Source organism: Synchiropus splendidus, chromosome 18 (assembly GCF_027744825.2).
Source record: "Synchiropus splendidus isolate RoL2022-P1 chromosome 18, RoL_Sspl_1.0, whole genome shotgun sequence".
Classification (NCBI taxonomy): Eukaryota; Metazoa; Chordata; class Actinopteri; order Syngnathiformes; family Callionymidae; genus Synchiropus; species Synchiropus splendidus.
Window position 1 is genome coordinate 8,018,106 of NC_071351.1, and position 20,585 is coordinate 8,038,690.

Consider the following 20,585-nt stretch of genomic DNA (forward strand, 5'->3'; position numbering starts at 1 on the left):
GATCTCTGAGACTTATTTCACAATTTTTATTTAGATTTTCCTGATACTCAAACCATGGAAATGCAGTTCATACAGGGTTAAAACTGGCCCATGTTTTTCAACCTATTGTCTTTCATGTCTTTAAAGATCTATTGGAGAAAAAGACACAAATGCAAAAGAGGCAGATTCTCAGAGTTTTATTGGCAAGAATCAGGCAAATCTATTTGTCATGGAGGACAGGCTTTTTAGGAGACACACATGGTCACGGTCGATGCAGGAAGCCTAAATAAGAGGCAGACAACTGGTTCTTGGACTGACATTGGCGTCTCTAGAGAAGGGAATTAAAAGATGAATATTTATGGAAAAACAAAGTACCTCTGCAGTTGTCACAAAGTCTGCTGGTGTGGAAACATAGAGGAAGTGGGTGACACAGATCATGTGATTTCGCTACCTTTGCTGGATCAAAGAGAGGGAGAGAGAGAGAGCTGTTTCAGGGTACAGACCAACTGTTATCCTGCCTTTGATACTGTCCTCATCAGAGGAGCTTGTGACTTGTCCATCCTCTGACGCATTTCAATCCGGGTTCGAAGATTCTGCCTTTATTTTGCTGTTCAAATTTCATGCACCATCTTACCATTCAAAGATCAATGATGTGGTACCATCAATTGCTATTTACTTTTAAGAAGAGGATGAATGTACGTTAGCTTCAGCCCTGAATCCACTTCTCCAACAGACAAACTTCCTCTCTGCTGTGTATGCAATTGTTCTGTCTTGTTTTGTGTTTTTCAGACATGTTTAGTCATGTATTTCACGGATGGAGAAAAAAAGACCAAAGCGCTGGATGCTCAGAATTTTATTTGCATGAGACAGACAAGTCTGTGTTTGTCACTGTCGTCACGGCCGACGACCGTAGAGCGGCATGGAACATATATATGTTCGCTTCGTGTGACAAGGAAAATCATTGAGGGCCCCTGTCAATGAGAAATGTGAACAGATGTGATGCTTCCATTTAAATCTCAACAACCAAAAGGCTTGGTAAAGAATGCTTACGTCTGAAGTTCAGCTCCATACAATGCTCATTGTTTTTCCAGTTGTCTGGCTGACCTGGAGCCCAGGGAGGGCTGCCGAACTTGGAACCATCAGTCCACATCCAGACTCCCTCCTGGAAAAATTAGAAGATATTGCACATTCGACTCATTTATCTGCAGCACAAGTGCACTGACCTTAACTCCATCGTGACCTCCGGTCCAGATTCTTGTGTCTTTCCCAGTTAGTCTTCGGATGTATTCTCGTATCTTAATCAGCTCAGCTTTAGTCCGAACCGTGACCAGATTCCCTCCCTTGCTGATGCAGTCAGCCTAAATGAGGGGCAGAAAACTGGACCTTAGACAGGCCCAGTCATTGACCTCTGGAGAGAGGGGAATTAAAACATGTACATTTTTGAAAAACACAGTACCTCTGCAGTCACAAAGTCTGCCGATGTGGGAACATACTGGTAGCAGCGATCACCGAATTGGGTCCAACCAGCACAGCAACCTTTAAGGGTTTAACAATATTGAATGACTTGTGTGTCTCAATACTTCTCAGTGAGAGAACAAATCATTTCATTTGTGCCCATGTTTTGGCATCATACATCCAACTTAAGCATGAGAGTAGATACAAACCTTCATCACCCTGTGAGGAGAAGCAAATACACTGGATTGAAAACAGAGATGTTACATTTAAGACAAACACCTGCTCGGGCTCCGACCCAGAGTCCACCACTGAAACAGAGGATGGCGATGAGAGTGAAGCCGTGCATCTGTGAAAGGACAGAGTCTCATATTTGGGACAGAAGTGGGTGACACCGATCATGTGGTTTAGTTACCTTTGCTGGAGAGTCAGGAGTTCAGAGAGAGAGCTGTTTCAGGGTGCTTTTATACTGTCCTGTGGAGGATCATCTGAGGACCTGGTGACTTGTTGCCTCCATGTTCTTTGCATTTCAAAGTGGTATTTAAAATATAGCCTTATACTCTGGCACATTATGATCCCGGGATCAAACGTTTGGCTTGTCTTTCAACACTTTCATTACCATTTCCATATTCCTCATCATCCTGGGAGTGTCATCACGGAAGTTTGTTTAAAGACAGGTGAAAGTGAAATAATACAAACAATATCGGTGGGAAGAATATATACACAGTATATATTGAATTATATAATGTGTTTATTATGTATGACATTTTCATGTAACAACCTTAGCCTTATTATGCTTGAATTTGTTAGATTTATTTTTTTTATCTTTGGAACTCCATTGGTATTTATTGTGAAAATTCAGCGCTAAAGTATTTTAAGAGGAATATCGTCTGTCGTCCATTGTTTATTGTGATTTCTGGAGTGTGTACTGATCGATGGTAGCCCCTCGGCTCACACAGTGCCCTCAGAGTAGCTCGTGGTTGCTCAAAGGTTGGTGACCCCTGGATGTGTGTATGAGCGACATGTTTCAGTGATGATTTGTTTCTGGTTAAGCCAGACTATATTGTCCCCTGTAAGGTCACAAACAGGAAATAAGCAAGCAAGAAAATGTCTTTCCCAGTCGAATGTGTTACCAGAAATTACAATTGTCTTTTAATCCCACTTTGGTGTCATCATTCAGGAGCTCTGTCTGTCCTGCCTGTCCTCTTAACATATACCATGTATTGATGTTTTTCAGCAGCCAGGCGGGAACCAACTCTCACTCACTTTCAATGACATAAACTGCTACATCGCAGGAGCCGATTGGTCCCCAAATCACTGCATCCACCTTCACTGGAGCTGCTTCCACTCAAGTAAACACCATCATTGTGCTGCACACCCAACAGAGCAGCACCACTTGGATGAACAAAACTGCATCTTGTCCACAGCAAGGACGAGTGAGGGAGGAAGAGAACATCAGCGCTCCAATCGATGAAGGTGTGAGTTTTCTTCATTCTTGTGCGGTGAGTCAGACAGTACATGTGGATTTATTAATGCCAACTAAAGACTGATGCCCTCTTGAGGCGTGTGCTCACTGTGGCAGTGTTGATCTCTGAGACTTATTTCACAATTTTTATTTAGATTTTCCTGATACTCAAACCATGGAAATGCAGTTCATACAGGGTTAAAACTGGCCCATGTTTTTCAACCTATTGTCTTTCATGTCTTTAAAGATCTATTGGAGAGAAAGACACAAATGCAAAAGAGGCAGATTCTCAGAGTTTTATTGGCAAGAATCAGGCAAATCTATTTGTTATGGAGGACAGGCTTTTTAGGAGACACACATGGTCACGGTCGATGCAGGAAGCCTAAATAAGAGGCAGACAACTGGTTCTTGGACTGACATTGGCGTCTCTAGAGAAGGGAATTAAAAGATGAATATTTATGAAAAACAAAGTACCTCTGCAGTCATCACAAAGTCTGCTGGTGTGGAAACATAGAGGAAGTGGGTGACACAGATCATGTGATTTCGCTACCTTTGCTGGGTCAAAGAGAGGGAGAGAGAGAGAGCTGTTTCAGGGTACAGACCAACTGTTATCCTGCCTTTGATACTGTCCTGTGGAGGATCGTCAGAGGAGCTTGTGACTTGTCCATCCTCTGACACATTTCAATCCGGGTTCGAAGATTCTGCCTTTATTTTGCTGTTCAAATTTCATGCACCATCTTACCATTCAAAGGTCAGTGATGTGGTACCATCAATTGCTATTTACTTTTAAGAAGAGGATGAATGTACGTTAGCTTCAGCCCTGAATCCACTTCTCCAACAGACAAACTTCCTCTCTGCTGTGTATGCAATTGTTCTGTCTTGTTTTGTGTTTTTCAGACATGTTTAGTCATGTATTTCACGGATGGAGAAAAAAAGACTGAAGCGCTGGATGCTCAGAATTTTATTTGCATGAGACAGACAAGTCTGTGTTTGTCACTGTCGTCACGGCCGACGACCGTAGAGCGGCATGGAACATATATATGTTCGCTTCGTGTGACAAGGAAAATCATTGAGGGCCCCTGTCAATGAGAAATGTGAACAGATGTGATGCTTCCATTTAAATCTCAACAACCAAAAGGCTTGGTAAAGAATGCTTACGTCTGAAGTTCAGCTCCATACAATGCTCATTGTTTTTCCAGTTGTCTGGCTGACCTGGAGCCCAGGGAGGGCTGCCGAACTTGGAACCATCAGTCCACATCCAGACTCCCTCCTGGAAAAATTAGAAGATATTGCACATTCGACTCATTTATCTGCAGCACAAGTGCACTGACCTTAACTCCATCGTGACCTCCGGTCCAGATTCTTGTGTCTTTTCCAGTTAGTCTTCGGATGTATTCTCGTATCTTAATCAGCTCAGCTTTAGTCCGAACCGTGACCAGATTCCCTCCCTTGCTGATGCAGTCAGCCTAAATAAGGGGCAGAAAACTGGACCTTAGACAGGCCCAGTCATTGGCCTCTGGAGAGAGGGGAATTAAAACATGTACATTTATGAAAAACACAGTACCTCTGCAGTCACAAAGTCTGCCGATGTGGGAACATACTGGTAGCAGCGATCACCGAATTTGGTCCAACCATCAGCACAGCAACCTTTAAGGGTTTAACAATATTGAATGACTTGTGTGTCTCAATACTTCTCAGTGAGAGAACAAATCATTTCATTTGTGCCCATGTTTTGGCATCATACATCCAACTTAAGCATGAGAGTAGATGCAAACCTTCATCACCCTGTGAGGAGAAGCAAAAACACTGGATTGAAAACAGAAATATTACATTTAAGACAAACACCTGCTCGGGCTCCGACCCAGAGTCCACCACTGAAACAGAGGATGGCGATGAGAGTGAAGCCGTGCATCTGTGAAAGGACAGAGTCTCATATTTGGGACAGAAGTGGGTGACACCGATCATGTGGTTTAGTTACCTTTGCTGGAGAGTCAGGAGTTCAGAGAGAGAGCTGTTTCAGGGTGCTTTTATACTGTCCTGTGGAGGATCATCTGAGGACCTGGTGACTTGTTGCCTCCATGTTCTTTGCATTTCAAAGTGGTATTTAAAATATAGCCTTATACTCTGGCACATTATGATCCCGGGATCAAACGTTTGGCTTGTCTTTCAACACTTTCATTACCATTTCCATATTCCTCATCATCCTGGGAGTGTCATCACGGAAGTTTGTTTAAAGACAGGTGAAAGTGAAATAATACAAACAATGTCAGTGGGAAGATATATATATATATATATTTTATTTTATTTTTTTATTTTTTTTATATATATATATGGACCTTAGACAGGCTTCTCTCAGTCATTGACACCGCCATTGTTTACTGTCAGGTTAATTTTATTCTCGTCTTCGACTACAGGTCTGTTTCCAAGTCATCAAGGTCATGTTCACTGTCAGTTCCAGACATTGGCTTTATGATCCAGATCGAAGCAGCCACCTGTGTGGAAGGCACGATGCTCCCGACTCGGTGACTCCACCTTCGCTACATGGTAATCTGGTAAGCACCATTTGAAAACTACTCTTTTGGGTGAGTGTCGAGATGCTAAAGGCTATATTAGGCTGCTGGGAGCAGGGGTGAGTGTTTTGCTTTCTATGGTCAGAGCCTCTTTGTTGAGTCGACTATGATTCAGGAAGTGTTCTCAGAACATCATTGGTCTTGAATACGTATACAATTTGTGGAGACATAATAGATTGACTTTGAACTGTTTGGGCTGTGTAAAGCCAGGCCTTTTGCTCCTGTTACCCATCACCTTTCTTCCTGATTCATCCTCAGTGGAAATCCCTGAACTATTGTCTCACCCTCAAGCTCAGCTCAGCTGTGTTACGAAGGAAACTGCAACGCAGTCATCCAACACCAAGTCAGTCGATAGGAGTATGGGAATGGCATTTGTGTCTCCCCGCCTTCCTGCTCCCGCCTGTGTCTGCAAGTGTTCTGTTTTTTTATACTTACAAAAGCTGTTGTGAACAAAATCCACCTATTTATTTACATGAAAAAAAATCACCTGCCTATGAGGAGAAGCAGAGGCATTAAATCAAAACCAGAAATCAGATCATGTGGTTTAGTTACCTTTGCTGGAGAGCGTCAGGAGTTCAGAGAGAGCTGTGTCAGGGTGCTTTGATATTCTCCCCTGAGGATTGTCAGAAGACCTTGTGACTTGTCGCCTCTCTTTTCTTGGCATTTCAAAGCGTCATTTAAAATATAGCCTGTCAAACAATGGCTCATTATCATTCGGGTTACCTGTCTGGCCGAACCAGTTGAAGTGTTTCATTTCTTTCTTATACGTTGTTATACGATGGAAGAATTGACATCAGAAAAAGGTCAACAGTATGCGTTGTGTGAAGACCTTCAATACAAATCAGGAGGCAAAACATCGAAGCGATGTATTGAAAATACTTCAACTTGAAAAATGGACTGCTTTGAAGTCACTTTTGTAATCTTTTTATCACAAATATTAAAATGAGTGTCCTGGAACATTTGTAAAAAAGATCTTAGATTATGGCAGTTGCCACAATGTATATTTGCATTTGTAGGCAAGTTCAACCTGAGCATGGTAGACAGAATCAAGCTCTTTTACCAGGACGAGAAGAGAAACTGGTTGCACTTTATTACAAAGGAAAAGTGTGACAGTGATGTAGATGTGAAGATGGAGTCCGAATGATCATGAACTTGACTGTAGTCTGTGTTTACACCCCACAGATGCAGCAGAGTGATTTCATGCATTACTCCGCATTTGCTTCGATCCCCAGTCCATTGCTCAAACTGAGGATGGCGATGAAAGAAAGACCAGTCATCTGCTCACATGCATGTGACATTCAGGTAAAGAATTGTAACCTGCAACAGCCTGAGATGTTCCTTCCCTGTGATAATCAGGTGGATCTTGACCTTGAAAATGTGATCAAATGTCCTCATATCAGGCTTGAGTTGTTGTGTATCTGTGACATATTGTGGAGACAACAATAAGAGCAGCATGTTCATGCAGTTTTAATTTGTTAAATCAGCTCTTGTTCCTGACGCTTCATGTCAAGTGTGGAATGAAGGATCTTCACAGAGGCTTGGGGCACATGTAGGGCTTCTTGTGGTAGCACTGGTGGTCGTTGGGGGCGTCTGGAATTAAAGTTGGGATCATGAGAAGTTCTTGAAGTTTGAGAGAGACCAAATAGCAGCATTAATTGTCGATACATACTCAGCCAGTTCAGCTCCATGCAGTCTTCAGTTCCACGGGCATTGTTGGGCTCCTCACGACCCCAGTATTTGAAGTCAAAGTGGGTGCCGTCTCTCCACATTAACTTTTCCTCAAGTTGCAATGACAGTCACCACCTCAACGTGCAGCCTGAAAACACATTGTTAAACGTTATTTTTCATTTTTTGATCAATCAGAAAAGTATGTTTTCAAAGAGTCTTTCACTTCCATTAACCTTGATCCAAAATCCGCCGGCCACACAGAGGAAGGCAATGATGCTGAGTCCTGACGGCATCTGCAATGAGATCACACAGTGTGGTTATTCAGTTGTGCAGCTACTTCACTAAAGGACCGCTATCCAGTGAAACTACAAACCTTGATGGTTTGGCAGACAACTCAGTGATGCAGTTGTTGTATCTCTGGACGTGTGAGCTCGTCCTTATATACTTGGCTTTTTTGACTGTAAAAAAAAATGTCTATTACACATCAAAAATGCACATTAGAGTCAACAGAATTCACACCAACTTTGTTCTTCTCAAATAACAGACCTGTTCAGTTCCTCAACTCAAATCTACATATTTAATCTGTAAACATCATATATGCTCCTTTGATGGACTGGAGAATAGTTTTCATATGAGTGAACCTAAAATGATCACATTGAAATATCAATGAAATATTAAAATGCTTTTTATTCTGACACTTGTATTCAGATGACACATGTATAGGCCACTAAATATTGTGCATCACACCTAGAGACGCTGTTCTCGCATTGTTTTGAATGACACATTGTTCATCTGTCATTTAAGGGTTTAATGATTCGGAACCGGAACTGTTGACCCCATCGTAAGTTAACACAGTGACCACCTGTCAATCACGGTTATTCTGAACGTTTCGAAAATCTGAACCAGTTTGGCGTAGCTGTGCGCGGAATTATCTTTGTGAGCTGTTTATTTCATTCTTAAATGATTGTTAAACTAATTCCAAATTACAGAGCCCTGGGAGTGACATGCATGTGTTTATTCTTTTGGATGTGACATGCAGGGCTTTATTTTTTATTTTTTAACCCGAGATAACAGTTATCTCGAGATAATTTTTATCTCAAGAAACGATTACTTCCTGTAACCACTATGTCTTCCATGGCTTCGTAACTGTCCGTCAACGTTGTCATTCGCTGTCTGCAAGTCAGAATATTGCCGACGGCAAAGTCTGTGCGCTTTTAACACTCTGATCAAGTGGCTTCTACTCAAAATAATACCATACGTGGCATGCATGACTTTATTTTTTTTCTCCCGAAATAACAGGTATCTCAAGATAATCTGTGTCTCGAGATAATTTTTATCTCAGGATAAAAAAAACAAAGTCATGCATGTGGCTTCCAGGGACGCGTAATACGTATAGCTTAGCCACATATGGTAATATTTTGAGTAGAAGGCACTTGATCTGAGTGTTAAAAGCGCACAGACTTGCAGACAGTGACTGACAATGTTGAGGTACAGTTACGAAGCCATGGGACACATAGTGGTTCCAGGAGGACGTATACAAAATGCTTTGCCAGAGAGGCAGCTGCGCATGCGCTGACATTTACGATTGTATCTTGAGATTTAAAAAAAACATTATGTAAGTCATGCATGCCACATCCCAAAAAAAAACACATGCATGTCACTTCCAGGGCTCCATACAGCATCAAAGGTCGTTTCTTCTCCATTTTTTGCGCATCACGTGATTCGGATGAAGCATAATTTTCTCTACCTTTTTTAAGTCCTGGAGGAAAGAAAAGCTTTCCAATGATGCCCTCTGGTGTTCAGTTTTTGCCACTACGTCTTATGTCTTCAATGTTCGAGAATGGAGAAACCAGCCGTCTGCTCTTCGGCTGTATAGCTATTATATTAATGTTATTCGACGTCGATTGCGGTTGCATTTGAATCATGTCGACTTTGAGAAAATGGCACTTGAAAAACGGAAGTCTGACAAAGCAGTTTGCTTCGCCTTCCCACATGACTTTTCATTGGATGTTAAGTGTAGCTATTGACAAAGTGGACCGACTTCCTCTGACTCTGTATTTGGCTCATTTCACAGTCAACAGACGACTCGGACTGAAGCATATGAGCAGAGGGAGTCTGTAAGTGTTGGCATAGACATCTGTCTTTTGTGTGGCCTTTGAGGAAAAGATTTGTTTCAGAGTGATGTGATGCCAACAAGAAAGCATGCCGTCATTGAATATACATCCACCTCATGACTCGAGCTGTCGATATAAGAGATGTTTTTCATGTTCCCACTGCTTCATAAAAAAGACCCAGAGAGTGCTTGAATCAGTGTTTATTGTTTGGAAAGAACAGCGGGGTGGGTGGTCCAGCAGTGATGTCAGTGATGGGGCGTGACATCATGCGACACAGTCATGATGCGGAGCGTCAAAATGAGTTTTTGGAGCATATGAAGGGCTTGAGGTTGTGGCAGCCGGCGTCGTTGGCTTTACCTGCAACACAGGAGATGTGGTGAGCAGCTCCAGCCGACGACAGTGGAAGGAGACGAAAGAGTTACCGAAATAGTTGAGCTCCATGCAGTGCTCCACCTTCTGACCGTTGGTGGGCTCTCCGGGACCCCAGGCGGTGAAGTCCCACTTGGAGCCGTCGGTCCACATCCACTCAGCCTCCTGGAATCAGTTGTTTTTGAGGCATCTGTAGAAGCGTGAGCCAGTGGAGCTCACCTTCACAATGTCGTAGCCGCCGGTCCAAACACGCGTGTCGCTCCCAGTGATTGTTTTGATGGCATTTCTGATGAACTCGTACTCTTTTTGGCTGTGCAGCGACAGCAGGTTCCCCCCGTCTTTTACACATTCCAGCTGGGAAGAAGTAGTCAGTTTGAAGGCTGAAGTGCAAAGTGCTGACTCGCCACTCGTACCTCAGAGTCGGCCCATTGTTTTTTTTCAGCCCGGTACAAAAAACAGCGGTTCTCCAACTGCATCCATCCAGCGGGACAGACCTTCTTACAACCTTCAGAGAGGAGGTGGCGAGTCAGAGGTGACAGACCTGTTGTGTTTGACGGTGCAACGTGAGGTACAAACCATTTGCAGCCTGTGGAGGCGAGGAACATGGGTGAATCAGAGGAAAGAGACGTAATACCGAAGAGAACAAGCGCAACTCACAACAGCTCCCATCCAGAGTCCACTGGCCAAGCAGAGGCAAGCAATGAAGGAGAGGCTGGACGCCATCTGTTTGGTGAGCAAACCGGAGTGAATGAAGCGCTTCGACTGAGAGGGAAAGACAGCCCACCTTGTGAATTTTGCCCCGTCCGGAGTTGTAGCTGTGTGATGAGCTCTGCAGGAGAAGAGGCCTTCATATAGCTGCGGAAGGTGGTTCACACAGAGGCCGCTTTCTCTGTTTGCCCATGTCCAGAGGACATGAGGAGTCGGTTGTTTGATCTGGTGGAGGATTGGCTTCTGTCAGACTACAAAGTGCCCAATGTTTGAAGTGATGCGCGAGTGAGAGACAGTTTTGCATTCAGGCTTCTTAGGAGTGAGACAGCAAAGTCGATTGAGTCGGTTCATCCTCCTCGCTTCTGTTCTGGGATGAATTCTGATTGACTGAGGTTGTAGCGTGCCGCAAATCTGTGTGCCGCGATGTTGCCATGGTAACTTGAGGGAGTAAAACTAACAAGTCGTGACTTGATGAGAGGATTAGATGGTCTTTATTAGTCCCACAGTTGGGAAAGTCAACGACATAAGTCATTTAGATAAGATTTTTTTTGCTCCGGCTGGAGCTCCTGCATCGGTGAGAGGCTTGGAGAAGAGCGTCTGTTTGTGGCCAGGATTTACTGGGGAGTCAGTGCTGCATAGAAGGCGACGTCCTCTGACGCTGAGTCCACTTGGAACTTTGTTGTTTGAACTGCAACTTGCAACTCTTGATAGAAGAAGACCATTTTCATCTTTTTGATGATGGAATGGAAAAAAATGGGACAAAAATCTAATATTTTAGTCGTTCAAAGGAGTCTCTGCTTTATCTAACAATCATCAAGTGATGTCATATACAGTCTCATATTGATCAGAATATTTGGGGTTTGAGTCCTGGGAGCCAGGTCAAAAGGTTTGGCAAGAGAAAAAACCCTCAATGTTCCGGAATGAAAAATGATATATTTTTCCCAAAACAAATAATGATCCAGAAACGTCTCTCCTCATACGTGTTTCTGTATGTGTATATCATCTGTCATACTTGTCATTGAAGTTCAGGTCTGGCTGGGCCTGGCCTGTATATTGCCTATTGAAATATTGATCTAATCTAATCCAGTACAGAGTTCTGATCAAAAGCTTTCCTCTCCTCCAGAGCTCATATCAAAGCCCCAGTCTGATCAGCTGCCTGTTGCCTTCCAAACCTCTCTGTGTGTGACAGTCAAACATCACTTGGGTCAATATTAACTAGGCTGAACTGCTTCCAGCCTTTTTCTCTCAAGTCGTCCAGATGAAGCGGCGCCACCGACCTGTCAGTCAAGTCAGCACTCGCTGTCAGATCTTCAGTGGCAGGTGGATGACATTGGCAAAAGATGGGGCGGATTTCTCTGGGATTGGTTTTCAGTTTTAAGTGGTACAATGCCGCCATCTGGTGGTCAAATATAGTTTTGCAGTTGAAAGTCTCCATGTCAGTTTTTTTGGCAGGGTTGTGTGCTCGTCCAGACTGGTTCAGGGAGTGTGATTCTCTTCCCTCTTGCCCCGGCTGACCTCGCTGTGTTGAGCCACCCTGCTCCCCGGAGATGCTGCCAGCCGCGACTCTCTGCAGCCGAGCCCCTGTTGAAGGTCAGTGAGGCGCCTGAGGCACTGAAGTTTGCTGCTTGTCCACGAACTACCTGCTGTTCTTTTCTTCACCGGAGATATATTTGTCTGAAGGGTTTTATACTTTTACACTTCACGTCACCAGGCGCACAGTTTGCACTGTTGAGTCCAGAGCACTAATACTTAACTTTATTTTGGGTCTTTTTAGTCATGAATATTTATTTTAAGTTTCCTTTTTTTCATGATTATTTTCCCCTATTTTTTGTTAAGAGTTTTTTAAAGGTGCATTTCTCTTTATAGTTTTAATGTTTTAGAAAAATAGAAAAATTTAGAATATATCATTCATGCATGGGGTATTTATTTTTTCTTTTATGGTTCTGTATAATTACATATATCAGACGGTATCTTCTATCATTTATTTTTTTAAACATTAAAACTATAAAGAGAAATGCACCTTTAAAAAACTCTCATGAAAAAAGAGGAAACTTAAAATAAATATTCATAACTAAAAAGACCCAAAATAAAGTTAAGTATTAGTGCTCTGGACTCAACAGTGCAAACTGTGCGGCTGGTGACGTGAAGTGTAAAAGTATAAAACCCTTCATTGGCATATCATCAGATATATGTACTGATACAGAACCATAAATGAAAAAATAAAAAACCCATGCGTGAATGTATTTGGAGAATGCATTTGTGAATGTATTCAAAGTCCCTTTCATTTTATATTATATTATTCATTTTATATTTTCATTCATTCATTTCATTATTTATATATATATATATATACAAAGTTCCTTTCATTTTTTGTTTAATTTTTTTTTTTTTTAAACAAAAAAATGAAAGAAACTTTGAATAATACATTAACAAATGCATCCTACAAAAACATTCATGCATGGGGTTTTTATTTTTTCTTTTATGGTTCTGTAAAATTACATATATCAGATGATATCTTCTAAATCATTTTTTTTTTTAAACATTAAAACTATAAAGAGAAATGCACCTTTAAAAAACTCTTAACAGAAAATAGGAAAAAATAATCATGAAAAAAAGAGGAAACTTAAAATAAATATTAATGAAAAAATAAAAGATATAAATAAAGTTAAGTATTAGTTTTCTGGACTGAACGTGCAAACTGTGCGACATTAAGAATAACTTAAAAAATATCTATTATATATATATATATATATATATATATATATATATATATATATATATATATATATATATATATATATATATATATATAAAATAACTTAAAAAATCTATTATATATATATATATGTGAAAACTGTCTCCAACTAACTACCAATACAATAATTGTTAGTTTTATTTATGTATTTCTCATCATGATAGTTCAAGGCTCCACCCAGCATTTCTTTACTGGTCAAAACAGGAAGTGGCTCATTGTTTTTAAAGAGCGCTACAGTGAGGTCACTTCCTGTCCTCACCTACACGTGTCAGTGCCGCGACACTCAGACTGCTGAAGAGGATATTTGTGCCGTGGGTGTGTAGTTCAAGAGTGTGTTGTGTGTCTGGTTTGAATGCAGTTTATAGATCATGAAGACAGAACGTGATGTGCTCTGTGTTTGGGAGACAAGATCTTCAGTGATGCATTTCACCCCTTGTGGAGCAAAAAAAAAAAGCAGCTTTGACAGTAAATTCACTGTTGCTGAGGTGTAAGGCTCAGTAGAGATGTGGAGGAGCCACTGAAGAGGTTTAAATGATGGAAATGTTGGACGATAAATTTGTATTTTTGGAACTTTCAGAGGCTGTTGAGGATGACTGCTCCTTCTCGCTGGTTCCACGCTGAGCCCCTCCAGGACTGCTCCAAAGCTCGAGGTGAGGAACTGAATCTGATGAGACTCGGAGACCAGCTGGGTGTGCGACGTTTATTAGTGCGTTCTATGACAAACAGGAGGCAGTTACATCATGTACAGGCTACAGTGGTCAGAGATCCAAACCAAGATTTAAAAAAACAAAACAAACCCCGACCTTTAAAAAAAAATCCACACAGTTGGCATCAAAATGCACCTCTATATACAGAAGAGCCACTGTCCGAGTGGTGAGCGCCACCTACTGTACCTCGGCAGCCGCTGTAAGACATTCAGCGCCAGCGTTCCATCAAGAGAGGTTCAACACGTGTACAGTTCAAGGAGTTTCAGTGACGTTCCAAACACTAGTGAGCAGAGGTGGGAGTGTGAAAGTGACCTGAGGGGCGGGCAGAGGCAGGTTCGATCATGTGACCTCAGTGTCACGTGAAACGGTTTAGACCGCTGTGGAATGATCTGATGGACGCAGGATTATTTCTGTCCAAACAAACTCATGTAAACCAGATGACTCTTTTCCTCGGACATCTTGGTCGAGAAAAGGCACTGAACAAAGGAAACGCAGCCTGCTACTCTCGCCTCAGACCTGTGGGATGACAAAGAGGTAGACGACGGTTCTCCCCTGCTACACGAGTCTGCTCCTCCGTGGTCAGTCTCGGTGTGAGCCCCCGCAGACCCTTGTGCTTTCGTGTGTCTTCATCGATCTGTTGTTGCAGGTCGGACCTGTGACGGTGAGCGTGATGCGAGTTGACATTCGTAAGGTTGTGCGGTCACGTCCCATTCCTGTTTGGTCTGAGAGATTTTTCCCGTCGCGGCGGTGGCGGTTAGAAAAAGACTGTTGGAGCACGCGCTCGGAAAACAGCATGCAGCGACTCGGGCAGACGTCAGTCGCCGAACTATAAACACATAAGTTAGTTTGTATACAAAAGTCCTGCCCACACCTCTGCAGTCAATGTGCAAATAAAGAGACGGGCTTGGTGTGTCGGGTCCAGTTGGTGGCGACAGGCACTTGGATGTGGACGTAGAAAACCTGGTGGGATATTTACAGCAGGGTGGTCTCTTCACTAACTAGGTGTATTTACTCATTGAGTGGTTTGGGGGCCAAACTTGAAGCACCGACTCAGACAGAGGTTTTATTTCTAACCCAAATCTGTGATTCATGTGGAATTAAAATCCCCACTGTTCCCTAAAATTCAGTCAGTCCCGTCGTTCTCTGGCGACTGGAAGTAAGATCTCAGAAATCCGGCTCTGGAACATGGTCGTATTCATCATTACACACAAAAGAAAACTTGATTCCTGTGGTGAATTTTGTTCCCAGTGTTGGCGAGTGTGGCGACTGAGCTCAGGTCCAGTTGAAGGCGCGTCCTCAGCCAGCGTCTCCAGCACCGGCTCCTATTGAGAGCAGCTGAGCAGTGTCTCCTGCGCCGTCCCTTCCTTCAGTGTCCTCGGTCGCATCTGGTGTGTGCAGCATGCAAGCGTTGTGTGGTACTGTTTGGCAGTGTGCCGCGTCTGTGGCAGGATGTGTGTCGGTGGCAGTGCCGTCACTCGGTGCAGCTGTCACCCTTGTCTTCATTGGACGACGAGGACTCCAGCTGGCGATGCTTGCAGTGAGCCAGCGGGTGACGGGCGGCGGCTCGAGACGCTCTGGAGTGGCAGGACACCTGGCCGGCGCAGTCACACGGTGCGTCCTGCGGAGAGACACGTTACCGACTGGTCCTCCAGACGACAGGCTTGAATCTCACCTCAGCGCTGCCGTTGGTCACCGTCTCCTTCCCTCTCCCCAAAATAGAGACCATCTCCTCGCCAGCCGTCTGCCTCATGAAGCGCTTGTTCACGATCCTGGTCACGCTGTCGCTGCTGCCGGCGGTGAATCCCGCCAGGGCGCTGAGACCTCCGACTACACCGGGCAAACATTCGGTCTTGGGCTCCTCTGTGCCGCTGAGCCCCCCGATCACGCCGAGGGCCCCGTTCTTGATGAACTCCTGGACCAGACCTCCATATCGCTGCGTGCTGGACTCTGGAGCTGGTCTTCGAGCGGGACTGGCGGTCTGACTGGCTCCTGAAGGTGAGCAGGAAAGACCGTCAACAGATTTTCAATCACCGCTGGGGGGCGCCGTCGTGCCACAAACCTCCGTCACTCTTCCACAGAGACTCCGTGCTCCCACAGTGCTCCACCACGCTGAAGAGGCTGGTCAGGCCGTCGGTGAGGCCGCTCAGGACGGGGCTGTCTCTGGTGGTGGTGGACCGCGCCCAGGCGGAGCCCCCGGGTCTCTGCTGGAGGCTCCACACGCTGCGCTCCCTGGAAGAGGCTCCGTCCAGCCTGGAGGTGGATCCTTGGACAACAACAGATGAGTCAAGTCTCTGCTCCAGTCAGCGTCTCTCGGTCTGAGTCTCACCTGACGACACCCGGCGTTGCAGCTTCGGGGACCCAAACTTGGGCGAGCAGCACGGCCGCTCTATCCGGCTGTGGACCTTGTCCAGGGAGGTGGATATCTGGCGGGAGCGGGCGGAGGCCAGCGGGGACGTGGTGCTGGAAGTGGGCCGAGGCGACCAGGCTTTGGAGTGCAGGCCAGGGCCCCGGCCGCTGGGAAGGATGTCGGTCTGCAGGCCGACGCTCACCAACTTGGTGGCCGTCTGAGTGGCTCTGGTGGACACGCCGAGCGTCTGCAAGCGAGGGTGACGTCTTGTTGGTGTGTCTGGCTTCACTCGGCCGGGAGCACTCACCTGGCTGCCCAGTTCCCTGCTGGACTTCCTCTCCAGGGATGAGGAGCGGATGGCCTGCCGCACACAGTTGGTCATCTCCTTCATGTCGTCGCTCAGGTTGGCTGAGATCTCCAACCCGTGGTAAGCAGAGGAGGACGCCATGCCGTCGACCAAGCTGCTCGCCGAGCCTGTGAAGCTGCTGCCGATGAGGCCGGGGGCGGGGCTGAGGCTGCCGCCCCTGCTCTCCAGCAGCTCCCGGTGCTGCGTGGACAGAGAACCCAGCCACTGCTCGTAGGAAGACGACACCGGAGGCTCCTGCAGAACCTCTGGTGCGTCTGTCAGTGTCTCCCCAGCGCCTGACGTCATCGGCACCACCCCGTTCATGGCCTCTGTTTCCACCCCGTCCTGGCTCCTCCGCTGGTGCTCCATGCGGCGGACGGCAGGCGGGCTGAAGTACATGCGGATGCCAGTGCGGTCCGGAGCCGTGTAGCTTCTCAGAACCGACTCCAGGTCGGGTTCCAGCAGGTTGCTGGGACCATCCCAGGTTTTACTGGTGTCCTTCATGTCTGGAGTCTGCAGAGGAAAATAAACACTCTTGTTAGAAGTGTGTTGGTGTCAGTGTGGTGTCTTCAAGTCTGTCATTGGAAAAAAAATCAATTGAACCAGTTCGCAGTGATAAACGGCAACACGGTTTGAACACAAACACCTTCCAAAGTCTTAAATTTCTCCTTTAACTTTGAACCTCCATGTGACTCAGGAAGCAGTTCACTTGGAGCTGTAGTTCACTGGGGGAAACACCCAGTTACTGGCTGACATCGGTTCAAACTCCAGATAGTTTGGCTTTCTGAAGCTTCACTCTTGCTTCCTCAATGCCCCAGGCGGTCGTGGGTTCAAGACCCAGCCAGTCTTATACTTTGAAGTTTTAAAGTGTGAAGGTTAAATGCGAGCGGACGAAAACGTCAAGTGTGAAAGTGATCTAGTGCAGTGGTGAGAGCAACCGACTGGCGGTTCTCTGTGGCCTCGCAAGAGGTCCAGGGTTCGAATCCCACCCTGCACTAGTGATCTGAAACACAGGAGACGGGGTTGAGGGCCGTGTCCTCCCCCGAGGTTGGTGGAGACACATACAGGGGTTATGAAGAAAAACGCAGCGACAGGGAGGGGGTGTTAGTCATATTTTTTTGGCTTTCATTAAGCGCAGCATACATCATTTGTCAGGGTGGTCCAGTTTCTGCTCCGGCTCTCTCGACGGTCGGGACCCGACGTCCCTCCAAGCTTGATCTTCTCCAGCAGCACGGCTCCTCTGCTGGCGTCTTCGGTCGACGGGGCCCTGTTGAAGACCACAAAAGAAGACTTGAGTTGCAGCAAATGTCAGAGTGGTTTCACGCGTTCTTACCTCGGTGACCCAGCTCCATTAGAGACACCCGGGTCGGCGGAGGACTTGGACTGCGTGGAGATAAGAGCTGTCAGTGAAGAACACTTTTAAATCCACATTAGCATTAAAATGAGCCGCTGGCTCCTAATGACTTTTTTTTTTTTTTTTTTTTAAACACTCTTGAAACGTGTATTTAAAGAGCTGAATCACGACTGGAAGGTGGAGGTTTATCTAACATCTCCTGATGCTTCTAACAGTTCTGAATCCTTGAACAAGCTGAGACCTGCAGCTTCTTCTCACCTTGGTCTGTTGGGACGTGGCCTCCCTTAGTCTCTGCTCCCACTGCGCCCTCTCCTGGCTGAACCTCTCCAGCAGCTCCAGCTTCTCCCTTCCCCAGTTTCTCTCTCCGATCTGCAGCTGGTGGGAAACAGGAAGAGCGTGAAGTCGGGGAGCGACTCGTGTCCGGCCGCAGACCAAGTCCCGTCCTGCACCTGCTTGGTGAGGTCCATCACAGCGGCGTAGGAGTCAGCCAGGAGGTGCTGGTGCTCCTCCCGCTCCCTCTTCAGGGCGACCTTCAGGTCAGAGGGGTCCTGTGCATCAGGAGCAGACACCGCCGGTCCAGTTTTCCCAGGTTTGGTCTCGAGCTGGACAGCAGAAGGTCAAGTGAAGCTTTAAAAAATCTCATTTCAGTGTCATGTTTTGGTGTTTATCTGGCCAGAAAAACTGAATTTTCTAAATTCAGAGCCCCCCCACTTCTAACACTAACTCTGGTGTTGGTTCTGTGGCAGCAGACTCACACACACACACACCCAAACCCATCAATCCTCACCCACTTCTGCGTCTCACTTCGTGGCACTGGTGCCCAAATATGGAGCGAAGGCCGTCTATTTACACACAGGCAGCGCCGGCTGCTCCTAAATGCTGAGTCTTAGCGGGCCGAGCTTTCATCCGTGACACTGAGGGCAGCTGGCTCCACAACAGTAAACCGTTGAACTAACTTTGTTTCAATTGCGGCTTAAAGGTTGCACGTCTCAGGTTGTGGTCGAGTTATCGCATCCAAACAGCGTCGCCTCGAACATTCGACCACACTTGACATTGAGGAAAAATAAACATATTGGAGGAGGCAGTTCTTCAGAGCCAGATGAAAATGTTTTCCCGCCCCAGCCATGAATCCCATCCCTGTGTCAACCAATGAACAGACAGCGTTTGAAACAGCAGGGATCACTTAAGGTCCGAAAAATATTTTAACTTAAGTTAACATGTTTTTCGCCCATAAACAATGTGCTAATTTCAGTCTTTGTCTGCTCAGATCATAGCTCCATGGGAGATGACAGAGCAGGGATTATAATCTGGGTGGTGCATGCTGTGCTGGTGGGTTTATTTGTTTTCCATCGAGTGCTAAAGGCAGGAATCTGGAATCAGGTGGGAATGAAGTGAAAGAAGATGCCATGTCTGTTAAAGTGGGCGGGGCTAGAGGGCGTCTGCTTCAGGTCACACGGCGGGGTGAGTTGCACAAAGTGGTTTAACAGTGTCAGATGTGTTTTGAAAGAGAAACAGTGGCGACTAAAGCATGAGTTTAAAACGTTCCCCCAGCTGTTGGCCCGTCGCCATGGTGACGCAGAATAAAATCCATCCTATCGGACGACTTCATTGTTCCGGTTCTGACAGCAGAAGGCTCGACTGAACGCTGGAGGGCTGGTGAGGATGCTGGAGTGGAGAGTCAAGACGGATGAGTCCGTTCCACCGAGTCCAGCCACAGATGAAGAGTGGCCTCACCATGTGAGATATTTTCCAAAAACCACACACGGCTCATGAATGACTTTCATAGATGTTTTCAGATTTGCATCCGCCTCCTTCCAGCGCGGCAGTTTTACCAGACTTTTAATTGGTCGAATGACAGTTGCTGCTGGGACGGACCTCGAGTGAAGGCGAGGGGGTTTCGTCAGGTCTGGAGAGTGACCCTGATGATGTCAAAACTAATAAGAGACTGAGGAGAGGAAGCCTCCACACTGGGGACCCGGGAGCGTTCGACCCGGAGGATTCAGCGCCGTCTCACCTGTGACATGAGGCTTTTCAGCTCTGTCCGCTCCACTTCCCACGAGGCCTTGGCCTTGGCGAACTGTTGGGTCAGCTCCTGAGAGCCTTGGCGCTCCTGACGCAGCTCACCGCTCAGATCCTGCAGCGCCACCCTCAGGTCGGCCAAGGTGGAGCTCACCGCGCTCGACTAGGGAGAGAACCGTGTCAGTCGCGGGTGCTTTAACAACGATCGCCATGTGACTTACTTTAATAGTCGGGCTGAGAGGTACTTCGTCGGCCGCAGCCTTCTTCTCCACCTGGTGGGCGGGGCTTAGATTGTCCTCCTCCAGCAGGAGATAAAGATCTTTCAGGCTGTTCATCTGAAGTAAAAAAGAAAACAAATGAACAAAATGGCGTGATGAGGTGCTGAAGACCTGACCTGCGCTCCTCTGACCTCCAGGATGTCTCTCCACTCCGAGTCCTTCTTGCAGCCCCTCCTCCACTGTTTCAGGAAGCAGCGCAGCTTGAGGCTGAGAAGCAACAAGGCCTGTTTGAGGTGCTGAGACTCCTGCAGGAGCAGGGTTCTCTCCTGGCCCCACAGTTTCTGCTGAAGTCGAGCCTGGAGGCCCAAACTCTGCAGCTGGAAGTCCCGAAGGAGGAGAGCCTTCTGATGCTCCTCCTGGAGCTTCAGGACAGAAGAAAACACACAGCCAGATTGACTACAACTACAGCCCTTTATCGCTCTTGAGAAGCATTTTAATCCGGTGTAGGAAAACT

The 20,585-nt window shown here is 46.0% G+C and overlaps 2 protein-coding genes and 2 long non-coding RNA genes across 5 annotated transcripts in view; all 4 read right to left on the reverse strand.

Annotated features, from left to right (window-relative positions):
• Positions 1-1,236: 1,236 nt before the first annotated feature.
• Positions 1,237-1,785, reverse strand: LOC128749193 (uncharacterized). Its single transcript, XR_008412907.1, has 3 exons — positions 1,714-1,785; positions 1,436-1,515; positions 1,237-1,337 (listed from the first exon to the last, which is right to left on the reverse strand). It is a non-coding gene; the product is annotated as an uncharacterized LOC128749193 (long non-coding RNA).
• A 5,142-nt stretch (positions 1,786-6,927) lies between these two features.
• LOC128749192 (uncharacterized) lies at positions 6,928-7,550 on the reverse strand. Its single transcript, XR_008412906.1, has 4 exons — positions 7,508-7,550; positions 7,368-7,427; positions 7,136-7,282; positions 6,928-7,056 (listed from the first exon to the last, which is right to left on the reverse strand). It is a non-coding gene; the product is annotated as an uncharacterized LOC128749192 (long non-coding RNA).
• Positions 7,551-9,457: 1,907 nt separating this feature from the next.
• On the reverse strand, positions 9,458-10,185 carry LOC128749191 (galactose-specific lectin nattectin-like). Its single transcript, XM_053848538.1, has 4 exons — positions 10,031-10,185; positions 9,837-9,971; positions 9,671-9,782; positions 9,458-9,605 (listed from the first exon to the last, which is right to left on the reverse strand). The coding sequence occupies exons 1-4, from the start codon at positions 10,091-10,093 to the stop codon at positions 9,541-9,543; spliced, it is 375 nt and encodes a 124-aa protein (XP_053704513.1). The 5' UTR covers positions 10,094-10,185; the 3' UTR covers positions 9,458-9,540.
• A 3,434-nt stretch (positions 10,186-13,619) lies between these two features.
• soga1 (suppressor of glucose, autophagy associated 1) overlaps positions 13,620-20,585 on the reverse strand; it is a 35,484-nt gene continuing 28,518 nt past the window's right edge. Inside the window, exons 13-24 of one of the 2 annotated variants that reach the window (XM_053848537.1) lie at positions 20,263-20,493; positions 20,075-20,188; positions 19,849-20,016; positions 18,284-18,436; positions 18,093-18,209; positions 17,814-17,863; positions 17,624-17,747; positions 16,442-16,993; positions 16,114-16,381; positions 15,847-16,050; positions 15,460-15,776; positions 13,621-15,405 (exon numbers count right to left, since the gene is read on the reverse strand). In XM_053848537.1, the coding sequence (XP_053704512.1) occupies positions 15,259-15,405; positions 15,460-15,776; positions 15,847-16,050; positions 16,114-16,381; positions 16,442-16,993; positions 17,624-17,747; positions 17,814-17,863; positions 18,093-18,209; positions 18,284-18,436; positions 19,849-20,016; positions 20,075-20,188; positions 20,263-20,493 (2,445 nt within the window). In that variant the 3' untranslated portion in view covers positions 13,621-15,258. Of the gene's footprint in view, positions 15,406-15,459; positions 15,777-15,846; positions 16,051-16,113; positions 16,994-17,623; positions 17,748-17,813; positions 17,864-18,092; positions 18,210-18,283; positions 18,437-19,848; positions 20,017-20,074; positions 20,189-20,262; positions 20,494-20,585 lie in introns of both variants that reach the window. The other variant, XM_053848536.1, reaches the window with a different exon arrangement.

What these genes read in the sequence shown, in the direction of transcription:
- LOC128749191 (XM_053848538.1), bottom strand. Translation starts at nt 10,093, where the DNA reads ATGCAGTTGGAGAACCGCTGTTTTTTGTACCGGGCTGAAAAAAAACAA. An exon ending in GCGGCTACGACATTGTGAAG is followed by an intron (nt 9,783 to 9,836) that starts GTGAGCTCCACT and finishes AACTGATTCCAG; the next exon opens with GAGGCTGAGTGGATGTGGAC. An exon ending in CATGGAGCTCAACTATTTCG is followed by an intron (nt 9,606 to 9,670) that starts GTAACTCTTTCG and finishes CCTGTGTTGCAG; the next exon opens with GTAAAGCCAACGACGCCGGC.